Source organism: Orycteropus afer, unplaced genomic scaffold (assembly GCF_000298275.1).
Source record: "Orycteropus afer afer isolate SDZICR_OR568_19922 unplaced genomic scaffold, OryAfe1.0 scaffold00072, whole genome shotgun sequence".
In the NCBI taxonomy this organism is placed as follows: Eukaryota; Metazoa; Chordata; class Mammalia; order Tubulidentata; family Orycteropodidae; genus Orycteropus; species Orycteropus afer.
In genome coordinates this window covers 6,161,773-6,179,156 of record NW_006921659.1, presented here as the reverse complement: position 1 = coordinate 6,179,156, position 17,384 = coordinate 6,161,773, and the positions used below count along the sequence as shown (strand labels likewise).

At 39.4% G+C, this 17,384-nt stretch overlaps 1 protein-coding gene across 1 annotated transcript in view; it reads left to right on the top strand.

Moving 5' to 3' along the window:
• The first annotated feature begins 312 nt into the window (after window positions 1-312).
• The window catches only part of LOC103197015 (sine oculis binding protein homolog), a 199,403-nt gene continuing 182,331 nt past the window's right edge, over window positions 313-17,384 (top strand). The window contains exons 1-3 of the mRNA XM_042780945.1: window positions 313-408; window positions 13,467-13,605; window positions 15,649-15,834. Coding sequence (XP_042636879.1) covers window positions 313-408; window positions 13,467-13,605; window positions 15,649-15,834 — 421 coding nt within the window. The remainder of the gene's footprint in view (window positions 409-13,466; window positions 13,606-15,648; window positions 15,835-17,384) is intronic.

Below are 17,384 nucleotides of genomic sequence, written 5' to 3'. Positions count from 1 at the left end.
GGCGGCGGCAGCAGGAACAGGAGCGGCGGCGGCGGCATCCCCGAGACTCTTCGAGCTACCTTTCCCTCTGACAGCCACTGACGTTTTTCGCCGCTAGAAGAGACCCCGCTTCTCCGGCGCCTGCCTTCCCTTCCCCCTCCCAGCCCCAGCCCCGCCAGCCCCGCTACCTCTGCCAGCATTGCCACCATCAGCACCACCTCCACCACCACCGCCACCACCACCATCACCACCACCACCACCACCACCACTACTACCACCACCGGCGGCGGCAGCAGCAGCCATTTCATCTCCACAGAAACCAGACACAAAAACATGGCAGAAATGGAGAAAGAAGGGAGACCTCCGGAAAATAAGAGGAGCAGGAAACCAGCTCACCCAGTGAAAAGGGAGATCAATGAGGAAATGAAGGTATATTTGGACCTCGGGGGCCGGGGAGACAGAGCTCTTTCTTCCGCCCACTCCCCTTTGGCCGTTGTATGGATTTGGGGGTCCAGGGGAGCGCTTGTCAATTTCTGTAGGATGCCCAGAACGCCTCAGCTCCTCCTCCAGGTTCAAAACCGAGGCCAACTCGCGGGCTGCATCCCCGAGGTTTGCCTCCCTCAGATTTGATGGGGGGGGGGGGACGGGAGAGGAAACCACACTCTATTTAACCTCATAAAACCCAGGTTGATATTGACGCGTTTCAGGGGAAAGGAACCAGAGGCCCAAGCGGTGGGTGGGCATGGTGAAGAGGCTTTACTAGTGGACGGTGTAGTTTCTCTCCCTGTCGCCGGGTATCATCCTTCGGATGGTTCAAAGTTAGCAGCCGCCCGGACGAGGCACTCTGGGAGCGCCCATTGCCAGTTCTCCCCAGTTCATTTCTCAGCTCCTCGGTCCCGCTTCCCTGCAAGTAGTCCCGTGTGATGGTGTGAAGGGGCTGTCAGTGTCACAGAGAGTGGCGGCCTGAGAGCGGCGCGGGTCTTGGTACGGTCCTGACGGCAGGCTTGCCTCTCCCGCAGCCTCCGGCTTCTCTCCCGCGGCTGTCGCTGTCTCCCGCTGGCCTTTGAGTGCCTCACTTCGCAGTTAATCAAACCCGAGGAAGCCTGGCTGGAAGATAGCGGTCCGAGGGGAGGCTGTCGCCGGGCGTCTGCCCATTGTTTGCAAAGGCCAGCCCGGGCTCCCCGCCAGGCCAGCGGTGCTCCAGAGGTGGCGAGCGCAGCAGCCTGGGGCTCCAGCTGTTCACGTCGGAGCGGTTGCACGAGAACACCGCTCAGCTCTGGACCCCCTCACCCCCTTATTTTATGTAAAGTTGCAGCTTTTGCCCTGGCGAGGGTTTTATTCTATGTTGATATCATGAGGCTTTTTTATTATATTATACTGTGTGTGTGTGTATACACACACACACACACTCCTTCTATATGTTACAATGAAGTAGCAGGTTTGGCGGACTTAGTTTGAATTCTATAGCTTTCTTGAAGTTCCCCATCTTCTGCATAGAATCCCTAATACTGCCAGCTGATTTGGTCAGTTTAAGTTTGTATTTGAAAGAATGGGATGAAAATGGCATGTAAACGTTTTGTCATTTTCTTGATCAGACCAAGCATATTCTAGGAGAACGCCTTGTATGTAGCCCACGCTTAGAAAGGGGCATATGGATAGACATCCTTATGTGTACTAGGTGCATATGCTTAGCTTCCCTTCCTCCCTAAAATGTCAGTAGCACTCTAAATTTTGGAGTTAGGTTTTTTATTTCTGGATGAGGAACTTAGTGCCTGGAAGCATCAACTGCAGGCAGCATTGGTCAAAAGGAGAGTTAAGGAAGAATTGCCTTGGAAATTAGTACTACCCCTGTGATGAAAATCACCATTGAGTCCAATGAGAGATTTTTTTTTCTTTAAAAACAAAAGAAAACAAAACAGTGGAAGGAGCTGTCTTTTGATGCTGTAGAATCCAAACATTCTATAATCACCAATCTTCCTCACTTTACTCTTCCCTCCTGCCCTGCATTTCCAGATTACTTTTCCATTTTGAATTAGGGGAGGAGGGAAGAGGAGAGACGAAAAGGCCATCAGGAAATCACAGTGTGCACTGGCCCTTTAAAACACTGCCTAATGTGATCTATATGGATGGCAGCTTTTAAGTTTCATAGGTTCTAGAATTACAAATTAGTTAATTTTAATCAAAACATGTGAAATGTTATCCCGGCTGGATATAAAGGCTGACTGTGCTCCATGCTTGGGGCTCACGTTGTTGACTTTGGCTGCGGGCACACTCCATGGTTTGGGAGATAGTTGTCCTTCTACAGTATAACAGATGTTTGTCTGAACTGGTGAGGAAGAAACAGAAACAACATTGTGTGAAGGGGGAAAATTACACAATTTTCAGCCAGTGCTGCAGGACTAACTTAAGTATGGAATTAACCTTGGTGCACAGAATTTCCTCTTTTTAAAATGTTATTATTGTGTTTTTTTCCAAATTGCCACATACTATTTGAAGTTTTAATCTTAGTCATTTTCATGCAGAGAGCATCGAATAAGAATTTTTACCCAATAAATAATTCAGTTGCCTGTAAGATCCGAATTTTTGCTCTGGTTTGGAACAATGTAGGAGAGCTTTGGCTGAAATCTTCAGTCATGTCCTGCACACGGTGTCAGCAGGTCATGAAATTCCTCTAAGATAATGGCACCAAAAGTTCTCATTTCAAAAGTGATTTCTCAGAGTCCAAAGGCAGCAGAGTTATTTTGAACTCCTTGGTATTTTTTTGCTTTTAACATTAATAACGGCATCAACGAAACCCCTCTCCAAACCTTGTGATATTATCTCATAATCTCCTCAAACCCAAAGTGTAGAGTAACCTAACAAGTTGGTCGCCCTGTATAAAAATGTGTGCAAGAAAATGTCACCAAGAACACAATGTGGCCTTGTGCAGCTCCATATTGGTGCTGCTGGAGCTGCCTGGCTGTGTTTGCCTTCATCTGAATGGCTTTCATCTGGACCAGTGTAAACTAAGCCCTAGTAAGTAATCACTGCCCAGCAGAAAGAAAGGAATGTATACAGCTAGCACGGCCTAAGCTGTAAAAACGGAAACCTGAGCCCCCACTGCGGATCACATATCAAGGCTTGAAGGTAGGGGAAATGAAAGGGGGAAAGAGGAGAGAGCGAATGGAAAAGTCAGCCTGGGAAGTGAGGATCAGGAGGAGGCCCCCCTTAGGGAGATTTGGCTCAGGGATTAGGGAATTTTATCGTGGTGTACAGTGACCTACTCAGGTTTCAACACTGGTTGGATCAAGTTGCTTCTCTGCGAGCTAAAAGAAAAAGGACTGGTGTGTATGTGATTTTCCCCCTTCGGGTAATAGAAAGGACATTGGTACAAGTGTCTATTTTAAGTACAGCAAATGCAAGGCACTGAGAAGGAGCAACAAACTTGCCTCATGACAGAGATTTCTTTCAAGATTTCCTAATTGAGATAGTCACGTATTTATTAAAAAATGGCTAGAGAAGACAATCTGGCTGAGGTTTAGCTGACACCAGTAATGGCATTGAGGCTTGTCTTCACGTGGCTGGGAGCTAATGTTGGTTGCTGTTTCACTAGATCAGATATTGGGTTACATTTTCCTTATCACTGGTTTAATGTACATGGCAGTTGTAACAAATTTAAATTTGATACAATATAATTTTCTGTGTGAAAGTACATGACTTGGCATAGCTTTCTTAATAGTGTACTTCAGTGAAAATGTCTTCAAGCAGAAATGTTTGTTTCACAATGACCTTTACAGTGTTCCTTTATTTTTCCTTTTCTTCTCCTGTCTTCTATCCTGATTTTTCTTAGTTACAAAGACTGATTACTCTACGTTTGTTGTTGTTGTTGTTATGTGCCGTCGAGTCGGCCCCGACTCATAGCGACCCCTCCTTGGGTTTCCGAGGCAGTATCACTACGGAAGTAGGATTGCCCAACCTTCCTTCCGAGGAGTGGCTGGTGGGTTTGAACCGCCAGCCTTCTGGTTAGCGGTCAAGTGCTTTAGCCACTATGCTACCAGAGCTCCTGATTACTCTACAGTACTTAAAATTAGTAAGCCTTATGTAATTAATGACTAATGGAACTAAAAACCAAACCAGACCCATTGCCCTTGAGTTGATTTCAACTTATAGTGGCACTGTAGGACAGAATAGAACTGCCTCATAGAGTTTCCAAGGCTATAAATCTTTACAGAATCAGACTGCCACATCTTTCGTCCGTGAAGTGACTGGTGGGTTCAAACCGCTGACCTTTTGGTTAGCAGCTGTGTGCTTAACCACTGTGCCACCAGGGCTCCAACTAATAGAAAGGATTTTAAAAAATTAGATGGTAATGTGATTATATTTTGACTACTTGCTTTCTAAAGTGAATATTATGATTGTATCTAATGTAATATGTCTGTGATTCACTGTTAGTTCACAAGTATCATAATAAATAGGTGTTAGGAGGGAATTCTGACATGGAAATGCTAGTGAATTTCAGGAGTTCATCCAGAATATGGTAGATACGCTATAAAAACTAATTTGTATGAGTGAATGTATCCAGATAAGTGTAAATATAACTGCATTTATAGTGAAATAAACAATATTACAATTCAAAAACCCTAAACTAAGAATTCAGATATGAATCAGATCTTTATCTTGTAAAACTCTTGGACAAAACCAACATGATTCGATCAAACATTCTGCCCTGGAAACTTTCCTAAACAAACCATAGTTAATACATTTACAAAGTTTGACTTCTTTATCAATTGCTAAACTACAGGATAATCTGTTTTAAATGCCATAGAGTCTCCTTTGCTTAAGAAGTTTTCTGTCTATAAATTTCTCAGTAAGTAATTTGTACCTAAAATTATGCTTCAGTCCTGATGCTTACAGTTTGAGTCAGGCACATCTGTTAGAGTTTAGTAGTAAACTCACCACAAGATTTTCTAGTTTAGTTTCTGATGTTCTCAGTTTGGCATTAAACATGACCAGTGTCAATTGTGTAGACAATAAAGCCAGTTGCAGAGCTGAGCTAGTGAGTGTAGTGAGGTAAATAGCTTGGAGTTTATTTATTTATTTAGAAAAATTGAGTGTGAGTCGGAAACATCAGTGTTTAAGGTTGAAAGCAGCTCATTATTAAAAGAGGTGCATTTTAAGTTTGGCCTCTGAACTCTGTCCTCGTGTCGACACAGTAAGTTTCAGGAACCGAGAAAGTGGCCTTAGGACCAGATCTCACTGTGGCATTCAGAAATTATGAGAGATCCCCCCTGGCTGAGCAGTGGTGTCAGGTATGCCACGTGGCAGGGCTGGGGACTAATGCCAGTCAAGACATGGTTTCTTGGGAGCTGTCTGGGACGTTCCAGAGCCCACCAGCTTTCTCCTTAGCATCACTATCAGTTGCCCTACTCGGGGCTTCAGTCTCAACCACTAAAAGCAGGCCCTAGGAGGGCACGGTGAGCAATGAATCCTGCTGTGTTCGAACTAGGGGTTTTCTGGGAAGAATCTCTTTGTCCATCTGTAAATCTGGGAGTGTGATGTGTGATACAGTACAATTCTCTAAGCTTTATACAACTCTCAGCTTCCAGAGACAAGGAAATGGAAAGGAACCACTCCACTTCCTTCTCAATCTGAAATAAATATTTGAACTAGAAGAAAATGAGTCCGACAGACTCATTCCCTTCTGCGTTTCCTGCCTCTGTGCTTGCCAAGCACTGCTTCTGAGAAGCCAAGCCCTACTCTACTTGTGTGAAAGACAGACTCATAGAAACCAAGAGGTAACAGTTTAAAGGAAAAGTCAAAAACAGGGCCTCAAAAAAAAAAAAAAAAAAAATGAGGGCAAGTGACTCTGAAAAAAGGAGAGTTCTAGGGAATGAGTATCTTGTTAGGGTGACCAGATTTCCCATTTCTTCTAAGGAAATACCCCTTTTTATTAAGAGTTTTTATACTTTTTTTTAAAAAATAAAAACCATTATTAGAAATTGTAGAAGGTGAGTTATTTAAAAATCCTTAAACTCTAAAACTTCCTCTTGTGGAATAGGAAGCCAACCACACTTACATTCATAAGTGAATAAACTTACTGAATATTTTCCTAAAAGAGAAGGAATTAAATTACAGGGCAGAATGGGAGGGGGAGAACCACTTTTTTTGTTGTTGTTGTTTTTGTTGATAGTGCCAATTGAAACATGTAAGCACTCATGAAAGCATGAGGTAGGTAAGATTTGCTGAATGTATATTTTAAGGGTGTTAATATGTCTTCTATAATCAGAAAAAAAAAAAAAAAAGCCTGTGGAATTCTGTGTTGCTTTAAGGCCAGTGGCTTTGGCTTTGGCACAGACAGGAAAACAATGTAACAAGTCTTGGTGAGTTTTAGGTCAGTTCTACAGCTGTGATAGGACACAGCTGCACACAGCTGCACACCTGCCTCGCCTGCCACAGTGTAGCCTGAGGACTGTTACCTGTAATTTCACAACACTTACTTGACCCTTTCAGGACGTCTGATGTCCAGGCAGCAGATTAAAACGTGAGGACCTAATTGTCTGCTCTGTGTCACAACCAAACAATGAAAGACTCTTGATTTTATATATGGAAGCACACAATTTTTGTTACATACATCAGTTATACAGCTATCCAATTCAGAATATATCTATAAGAGAACAAGAGTGCTTAGAGTTGGGTATTTGTGTTAGGATGTGTCCTCTGCCTTCAGCCCTGCATTGTAAGCATCGTGCTGTGGCTGAGAATGATGCTGCAAAATGAACCAAAATGGAGCACAGTGACCATCTTCAAAGGATATTAAGCCAAACAGCCATAGTTCATGAAAAATGCAGAGCTTAATGCAGAAAGTTTTACCAAGAGTGTGAATCTGGCCACGCATTATTCCATGTAATAATATGGGGTCTCTGCGGGGAGTAGGCTTGTCTTCACTATACCATGTGACCCAGTGGGTTCATGAATGTTCAAGTACTTTGTAATCTGAAAAGGGCTACTCAAATATTTCTTTTGTGCTATTTAAATTTTACTTTCTGCATCTTGGCAGAGTGTAAAATAAAACCTATCCACTGGGTCTGTGTTACGAGAGGCAGCTTAGACTCAGTCCTGGGCCAGGCCTGAGATAGAGCTGGAAATCAACTTCTAATCAAGTACAGTTTCTACTTCACTCTGGAATTCTGAACAAGGCTCTGCTTTTCTTTTGCATGTTTCGTTTTTTTTTCTCTTAGCGGGTCCAATTACTTAATAGAAAATTACCCTAGAAGTCAGCCAGAAGAGATGGAGATGGAAAAGGAGAGAAAATATTTTCCAAAAATAACCATCATTTTATTTTGCATTACCTTGACTAGCAGGGATACTAGCTTTTTTGTTTGTTTTTTTCTTGCCTAATGAGAGCACTGGTGATGTAGTGCCTAAGCATTTGACTTAACCAGAAGGTTGGTCATTCTAAACCCACCAGCCTCTCTGTGGAAGGAAGACTGGGCAATATATTTCTGTAGAGATTCACTGCCTCAGAAACCCAAAGAGGGTTGCTATGAGTGAGGATCGACTTGATGGCAGTGAGTTTTTTATTTTATTTTATTTTTCATAAGTGGCTCAAGGATTGGAAGTTCCTTTTCCTTTGAAAATATCTCTCATGTGCTCCACTTTCTTGGAGAATATGTGTCAGAATGTTTTGAAGTTAAATAATGTAACCAGCAGATCTTTTTATTGTCATTTGTTGTTGTTGTTGTTGTGTGCCGTCTAGTCGAACCCGACTCATAGCGACCCCTCCTTGGGTTTCCAAGGCAGTATCACTACAGAAGTGGATTGCCCTATCTTCCTTCCGAGGAGTGGCTGATGGGTTTGAACCACCAGCCTTCTGGTTAGCAGTCAAGTGCCTTAGCCACTATACTACCAGAGCTCCCTTTTATTGTCATTAGAACTGTGAATATGGTTGACATAGTAGTCTATGAGTGACACTGTGTTAATTTTGAATTAGAACTATTTTTTTTTTATTTTTATGAAAATAATACATGAACATGACAGAAATAGTATTAAAAAAAATACAGATGAGCAAAAGAAAAACAAAGCCTATAAATTTCTCACCCAGACACAATTACTGTCAACATTTTGATGTATGTCTTTCCATGTCCTTTTCTATGTGTAATGTATAGCTTTTTAAACCAACACAAAAATGGCCTCTTAGTGTACAAACCTGTTTTTTAAAACTTAATATATTGTGAATATATTTCCACAGAAATAAAATTTATGTACAGCATATATTTTAGTGGTAAAATAGTATTCCATGATATGACTAAACTATAATTTATTTAAGTAAATCCCTATTGTTTGGCATTTAGTTTGTTTCTAGGAAAACAACACTGAATAAACATTTCTGAACAGGCATAGTTTTGCACCTACAATTCCTAGAAACGAAATTGCTGAGTCAAATGGTATGTAATTTTTAAAAGGCTTTTTATGCATAGGGTCAAATTACCCTAGCTAAAACTTGTACTATGAGAGTGCTCACTAACTCGGGATATTATAATATTTTAAACTTTTGTGTATTTATTTTTTAAATTCAGTTTTCCTGAATTTTGTGTGGCCATTTCTTGTATTTACATATTTCTTTGATATTTGTGAAAGCATCTAAGTGTATTAACGCATGTATTGAGTACATTTTGAGAGCATTACATTCTACTAGATGAGGCATAAAAGAAATAAAGGCTTCTGCCGTTAAATATCTTATGTGTCCAAAGAAACCAAACCCAACCCATTGGCTATCACATTGCTTCCAACTCATAGCAAATCTATAGAACAGAGTAGAACTGCCTCCTCATAGGGTTTCCAAGGCTGTAAATCTTTATGGAAGCAGACTGCCTCATCTTTCTCCTGCGAAGTAGCTGGTGAGTTCTAACTGCCGACTTTTTGGTTAGCAGATGAATGCCCTAACCATTGTACCACCAAAGCACCTACTTTTTGTGTAGTTGGGTAAATGATATACCTCACTAGAACTGGGTGTTGGAATGAAAATGGGAATCATGTTTGTGGGAAGAGAAAGGGCATAACTTTTTTTCTCATGTAGGTGAATGTATGGGAGCTGTATGAAAACTTTCTGCATACTTGGGTAGGATACAAAGTTGAAATCACATGGGCATTCAGTGAAGCAAATGTGGTATGGAAAACAATCCCAATTGGTGGTACCTACCTTATGGTTTTAAAACTAGTTGGTGTTTTAAAAATAAATAAAATGAGTCCTTTTTGAAGACCTTGAAGTACTGTGTTTCAGTAGTATTTTGAGAATTTATAATTACTGTTATTTTCAAAGTACCTTAAAGTCAACTCTTGATTATTTACCTGGGGAAATACTCAGTTGTCTTCCTTAGGGGCTCTAGAGATGAGAAGAGGAGTTGAAGGGGGTGAGGAAGAGACAGTGGGGCTAGGTATTAGAAGTACAAAGCAATTAGAGTCAGATGTGATACCAAAAAATTATAAAGTGAGATGATTAACTATTAACTGTGAATTTTGACCATCCACATTCCAACAATACAAGTACTTAAGGAAAGTAGATGATCAAATCTGAAAGCAAGGAAAGTGTTAACACAGATAATATGCCCTAGTTGGAAATCTCTTTGTTTGTGACACTTACATCCTATAGCATGCTTTCCTTGCAACTCTCTGATTGGTTCAGGGAGGTAGCTTCTTTTGAGTTGCTGGTATATTGGGATTTAAAATGAAAAAGAGTTTAAAATGGAAAGAGGCCTGGTCTGAGCATCGTAAGTTCTGTATTTTAGTTCTGATGTTACTAGATGACCCTTAGGCCTGTCGTTTTTCTCCTGATGCTCTAATTTCCTTTTGTAAAATGAGGTGTTATATAGGTTCACCAGGAGTTTGGTGCAGAAATCAAATACCTGGTCCATAGAGTTATTGAAGGGAACAAGAGAGCTGAAGGACAAGGAAACACTGTAAAGTGCTATAAGAGTGCTAGACGTTATCATCATAATTATAGTGACCTATTTTCCAAACCCAAATCGGACCACATGGTATGAGAAAGGATTTTTGTGCCACTTCCAAGGGCGAGAGGCTGTCTGCAAAATGTAATTCAGATGCCAAAATATTGAAATTTCTGGCACATTTTGATGGTTTATGGGAGCAATGATAAAATATTTGAAATAATGGTTGTTCAGTAAAATTCATGATGTGTGATCACTATAATTATGACATTTCTTTCCAAAAGGTATTTCATTTCTCATATAAGTAGAAGTTCTTTGATTTCACAGAATCTTAGAGCTGGAAGGGACTTTAAGAGACTTCCTACTTTAGTTCCTTACCCAGACTTGTCTTTTAAGACAAATGGTTGGTACCAGTTTCATAAAGATTTTGGGGGAAGCAAGTTTCACAACCTGCCTTAGTATAGTAGCTTCTCTTACTATCTTTGAACATCATAATCTCAAAAATTTCTCTGCATTTTAACTCTTAATCATCTTTATTTTTCACCTTTATTAAAAACATAAATAAGAAACTTGTAGGAAAGGAATAACTCTTTTAATAGGAAACTTTAAAGAGTAATAGTACAAAAAAATGTGGAAAAAATAACAATGGGAATTCTCTACCAGAAAGATTTGAAAACTCTTGTGGGCCATAAACATTAAATTTATTTCTTCTAGAATTTGTTATGTTTCTTAGATGATAACTACAAAAGTCTTATTTCATTTGCTTTGGTGTAGTGCAAAAATGAGTCCATATGAAATCTGACCTCAAACCTAGTCTCTAGTTAGGGAATAAAAAACTTAAATTTTATATTCCTGGGAGTTCTCTGGTTTCTTAATACAATGGTATTATAAAACAGAAGTGATAGTCACTAAATGAAACTTTGATGTTCCTTTCCTTTCTTTCATCTGGTTCCTGCTTTCAGGGAAAGATTTGAGATTTATGGCTTAAAGCTTTTTAAACCTTTTATTTTCTGCTTTTGCAGTCATGTATCAAGGCATTAAAGTATTTTTATTTTCAATGACAAGGAAGGGAATGTTTTAAGAGTTTATTTTCATGGACATTTATAGTAAATTGAAAATCATGGACTAGATCAAGTGCATATTGATTGTTCTAGGAAGGCTCTGAGTGCTCAGCACAAACCATAAACTAAAAGTGATGCCATTAAGATACCTAAATAATATGGATTTGTTATTAATAATAATCAATTGAGGCTTCAGTTTTTAGCCAGATGCCCAAATCTTCTGGATGCCGTCCCTGGGATGGGAGCTGAAAGGCTGAATGGATTTGCAGCTGGACTAAAACAAACAAATCTATATTCTAGGCTGGGAGATTGTCCCATGAATTATGCATCTCTAGCCTTTGTGTCACTTTAGAGGTTAGACAGAGAGTGGTGTCCAGCTACAATGGTCTATGAAAGTGGGTATGGTAGCCAGAGTTACTGTGCAGAAGATTTTCTGTCTTGGTACCATTCTCTTGCACATTGGGGTGAATGGTACACAGACCAATCGGACAGCTTGAATTGGGCTTTTAATGTTGTGGGGAATTGGTTTTTCAGTGCAAGGTATACGTCCCATCCTTGGAGATTTCCACTGCCAGTCCTCTGATGGAGGACCTCGGTTTGTGTGCTTAGGGACTGTCATTCTCAAGTAAGGCATTCAGCTCAGTGAAAGAAATTGGACGTTAGGGAAGACTACTCCCTCATTAAAGGTATCTCTTTTGATTGAGTAGAGCAGCATTAGCCCAGTCCTTCTCAGTGGTATTCCTGAAGTTGCCAAGCTTATTATTTGTATCGATCATACCATCTTTGTGCATTCATGAGAAGAATATCTATTTAATGTGAACATGACCAGTCATCAGAGAGAATAAATGCCCCAGTAAAGCTTGACATGTCTGACTATTGGCCTTGTGGATGATAACACTGAATCAATCTGGCTAGTTTTTTTTTTTTTTTTAAATTGCTGGTGCACTATACCATCACAGATTGACCCAGTTGGAACTGTAAGCTTAAGTGGGTACTAAATAAAAAAAATAAAGAAATAATCTGGCATCCTGTGGGTGGTTTGAAATGTCAAGTTTGTTTTTGTGGAGTCAGTAGTTTAATATCTTTTCTTTTTTATGCAACCCCTGCTGAAATCTAAAATCGTGAAATTCAAGAAAACATGGAACGCACACACTGAGACTGTGCACACTCCAGTTTAGCCTTTGTGCTTTGTTTCAGGTATATAAATTATACATCCCAGTGTAATTCAGGAATGACAGCTTCTAAGGAGAATAATGAAAGATTCTGAACCATAGAGAAGGTTGGAATATATAGTTCTTCTAGCTTGGTCTAGTGGGTTCATCTGGCCTTACCTGGCAGAGATGTTTTAAGGCACAAAAGAGCATCAAGATAATTTACTCACATCTTGTTTCCAGATCAAGTAGTTGATAAAGTAATTAAAAAAAAAAAAATCACCTGATGTTAAAGCTTTAAATCTGTCCAGCTATGCCCATTACTTTGAAACACTGATAACTAGAAAAACAATAATAACCATAATACCCTACATTTATGTACTTACAATTCATAAAGTATTTTCACACAGTACCCAAAATATGGTCTGGCTAGTAACCTTCAGGAGCTTAAAGAAGCTCTGATGGTGCAGTGGTTAAAGCATTCGGTCGCTAACTGAAAGGTCAGTGGTTCCAACCCATCAGCTGCTCTGCAGGAGAAAGATGAGGCAGTCTGCTTCCATTAAGTTTTACAGCCTTAGAAAGCCTATGGGGCAGTTGTACTCTGTCCTACAGGGTTGCTGTGAATCGAAATTGGCTTGATGGCAGTGGGTTTTGGGAGTAAACATAAGGTTATTTGGTACTTTTATGTTACTTGTCAGAAATAATCACAGTGACTGTTGATTTCATGGAGACATTAATGAAATTTATAAAGCAAATTATGCATTGATTTTTAAAGACTTTGCTTGCAAAAGGGGACATTAAAAAGAGAGACCCTTGTAGTCTATTCAGCTTTCTGTATGGCAGTGGTTGACAATTGAGAAATTATTTCTTTGTTGAGATTTTGCTTTATCTGAGCTAAGTCATGTTAAGAAGCAACACCTGAATCAGAAATCAATTCTAATTTAAATGAGTCGAAGCCTCAAAAAGGTTGATTAATTGTTTTCAGTTTAAATATCTTGTCTTTTAGGTGTTTGTGTGCTTTATTTTTCATTCTTTTCATATAAATGTGGGATATATACTTTGCAGAAGAATATGCTAAAATATGACTATCTATTTGTAAGCGAAACTGACAAATACCTTTTTTCTTATTATCTTTAAATTGCAAATGTCTGAAGGCCTGTCATAATTGGATGTGTCATTCTGAGATTTAAATGCATTACAATTTTTGAACGTGACTTGAAAAATGAACACGGCTCCAGGGGAGATGAGGCAGGGCTGGCAGTGCACAGCATAGGGCAAACAAAATTCGATTTATGTGTTCTTTTCGAATAGTTATTGATTACATAAGTAAGTGGGCTATGCTTCTATTTCAGAACTTTGCAGAAAATACCATGAATGAACTCCTTGGTTGGTATGGCTATGATAAGGTTGAATTGAAAGATGGTGAAGATATTGAATTCAGGAGCTACCCTACAGATGGGGAGAGCCGGCAGCACATTTCTGTTCTCAAAGGTAATGACATTTAATGTCCCTTTGTTCATGCAAAGAGGGATTAACTATCTCAACCTGCCAGAATTTTGAGTTGGATTGGGATTTATTTTGTTGATTATGCCAATGGTTGATTTAAATGTACATTCCCAGTAGTGCTTTGCCATAAGCAGAATTCCACAGAATGTAAGGGCACAACATAAAACAAAAGTTGTTGTTATGTGCCGTCGAGTCAGACCCGACTCATAGCGACCCCTCTTTGGGTTTCCGAGGCAGTATCACTATGGAAGTAGATTGCCCCATCTTCCTTCTGAGGAGTATATACACGGCTTAATCTCCATCCAGCAATGGAAGAGCTAGACAAAAACTATAAACTTTAAGTGCTGTGGTCCTGCCCACAGATTTACAGAAAAGGACAGTGTTTGCTAACTTCTTCTAGTTTCTTGAGTACTTTGATACATCATCAATTGTTGGAGATTGAGGCTTTCTGCAAGGAGCTCTGGTGGTTCAGTGGGTAAGGCATTTGGCTGCTAACCAGAAGGTCAGAGGTTCAAACCACCAGTTGCTCTGTGGGAGGAAGATGAGGCAAACTACTCCAGCCTTGGAAACCTTATGGGAGTTGCTATGAGTCAGAATCAACTTGATGGAAGAGGGTTTGGTTTGGTTGGGGCTTTCTGTTAAGTGAAATATTAGGTTTAGATGATCAAAATTGCAAAGGAGATTCACAGTTTGGAAATGGCACTCATCCCATTCTTGGTGGGAATTCTGAAGGGAAGCCCTATTTCTATTTTGTGTTTGAAGTTTTCTCCTTTTCCCCACCCTTGGATAGTGTAAGAAGAGGAGTAAAAGAGTAGTAGATTAGATCCTAACTTACTCCATAAGCATTTTCTTAAAGCCCAGCTAAAGAGTAGAAATGTCAGAAGCTTGACAGAAATGAAATAACCTTGATCCTACCGGTGGCTAGCAGATCTTGAGATCTGTTTCATGGGGCACACTTGGAGGAATTGCTGGATGTTGATGTGGATACCGAATTTATGAGCCTAAATTTGTAATGAAAGTTAGTTTGTCAAGGAAAAGAGGAAGAGTATGTGAAGAAGCAACCAATTTGGGAAACGTTAATAAAATGTAGATAAAACTAATTGTGTGTCATCACTGATCAGTATTTGCATTGCATGAAAAATTCATATTGGCATAAACTACCTGTTCAAGCATTTTACTCACAGTCTCCAGGATAGTGTCTTTTCTCCTGATATACCACACAACAAAATGTAAATGAGCTGTCCTGTAGGTACATGGAATTGAATGTATGTGACAAATTTTGTGTTAAGCTTGCTATGAAATTGTACACATCATGCTATAGAGATAGTATCATCAATTTCACTGTAAATGAAAAATGCAAGTCATGAGTTCATATTCTATAGACTAATAGCTTGTATAATCCTTGGCCTAGGCACTAATCATTGCCTCTGGGGAATTGGAAAGGAAAGAGTGCCAGAATTTGCTACTACAGGGAAAACATTATTTTCTGTAGTTGAGGTTTTATTTTTCTTACTAGTTTATCATTTTGTTACTAATACCCCAAGAAACAACAGTTTCAATCATCTGCTCCCTTCTCATTGGTTCATTTGACTATATTGTGACCCAGAGTTTATAATAATGTGGAACTTTGTTATAGTGCTAGAGGGCATGTTGTAGGCTTTTCCCCAGGTAGCCAGAGAAGGATGCCTACAATATATCACTTTATTCATGGAAAAGGTTAATTGCCTCTCAGTTTTCAGTGGGATTTTACAGTGCTAAAATTCATCACCATGAGTACAACTGGGATGTTAGCTATCATAGTGGAGCAAATTATAAAGGAACCCATTAGAAATTTATAGTAGCAAGACTGATTACCTTAAATCAGTGGATGGTCCTGTAGAATTTGGTAAAACATTTAAAGACTTGCAAGGAAAAAATTTGTTTTGGTGTATAACCATTTTACTTTAGAAAAGTCGTCATAAAAAAATTTTAGGTCTACTGACTAAATTCTTTAATTGTATTGAATATGATTTTTTTTTTCTTTTATAGAAAATTCTTTGCCAAAACCCAAATTACCTGAGGACAGTGTTATTTCACCGTACAATATAAGCACAAGCTATTCAGGGCTTGCCACAGGAAATGGACTCAGTGACTCACCTGCAGGGTCAAAGGATCATGGCAATGTACCCATTATTGTACCTTTAATTCCACCACCTTTCATAAAGCCACCAGCAGGTAGGTCATTACTGGGGTTTCCAAAGACAGTGATTCGTAGAAAGTTGTTTCAACTATCTTATGAATAATTGTTAATTATGAAAAAGGCTCTATTAGGAACTTTGTAGCTAGGAAATGTAGTATTGTTATTATTTAAAGTATTATTGCTATTTTAGGCAAATTCCTGAACCTATTCCTTCCTAGGCTGTCACCATGGCCATACATAAACTTTCAGCTGACAATGACCCTTTTCTACCACTGGCTGCAAAAAAAATATTTTTCTTCTATGAAATCACCTTTTTGATATATAAAAAAAATGGATGAAATAAGTTTAAAAATAAAATATATAATGACTGGTTACCAAGGAAAAAAAGTAACCAATGTTCAACTTGGTGTTGACGTAATAAGGGCCAGGTCTCCTCTGTTGAGTTTTCTGAGGAAAGGAACAGTTAAAGGGCACGTGGCAAATTTGTTCCCCAATGTGCCTTCTCCTAAATCCTCTTAAAAAACAATTTAGATTACCTATCTTCTTTGCAGAGTTCTTTCTCACTCTTGGAGCCAAACTTTGAAAAAGGGACATCTGAATTTCATCTGCATGAAAATGTAATCAGTACTTTCACATTTCCAGAAAATTAGATGGCAGAGGATCTAGATAACAGTGGACTGAGTGTTTCGTGATATCGCAAGCTAGGCCGGGGATACGTTTTACCTAGAGAAAGAAGTTAAAGAATATTATACCTGGTTTACTATAAAATGTTAGAATTATGCTACAATGCTACTACACTGGTTATTTTTCTGGAATCGAACAATGATAAATACTGAATTTCCATAGCAGTATTTGTTACAGCATACTATAGCGAACACTTGTATTTTTATTAGAGAAGATAGGTGTTTGGTTATATTTTTTAAAACAATGAACATATTTGTAGATAAGGATTCTTGGGCTTATGCTATAGATATATTTCCACTCCATTCTAGGTGTTACTAACATTCTCCCTCATGATTATGGCCACGTTTTCTTCTCTGGCCTACTGTGTTTTAGCAGTCGGAGTGTCCTTTCATACTGAGGTCCTTAGATATGTTACCTGTCAAAATCTCCTGTAATTGTGTTTGCCTACAAATTACTAGGGTAATTGGTGTATTAAATAGACTTTGCCTTTTTCATGCCTGTGTTCTTTAGTGGATTGTTTTGTGATGGTGAAGGGCCCACATTCATCTCCCAAAGACTAAAAGACCTCATGTGCATCGGTCAGTTGGGGACCAGAGGGGTGCCGGATTTGGTGTAATGTGGGGTTTGTTTTTGAATTTATGTGCAGTAGCTTAGGTGAGCAGTGATAAATAGGATAGCAAAAAGGCAACATGACTAAGTGAAAACATGGGCTTCAGATTCAGACAGTTTGGATTCAAATCCAGCTCTGTGAACGTGGACAAGTTACCTAACTCTTTTCCCCTTGGTTTTCCCATCGGTACAATGGAGGACACAGTCTCATGGGGTTGTTGTGGGATGAGATGGAAAAATGTTTGTAAAGCACCTAGCATGGTGCCTGCCACAGAAGAGTCACTCAATTACC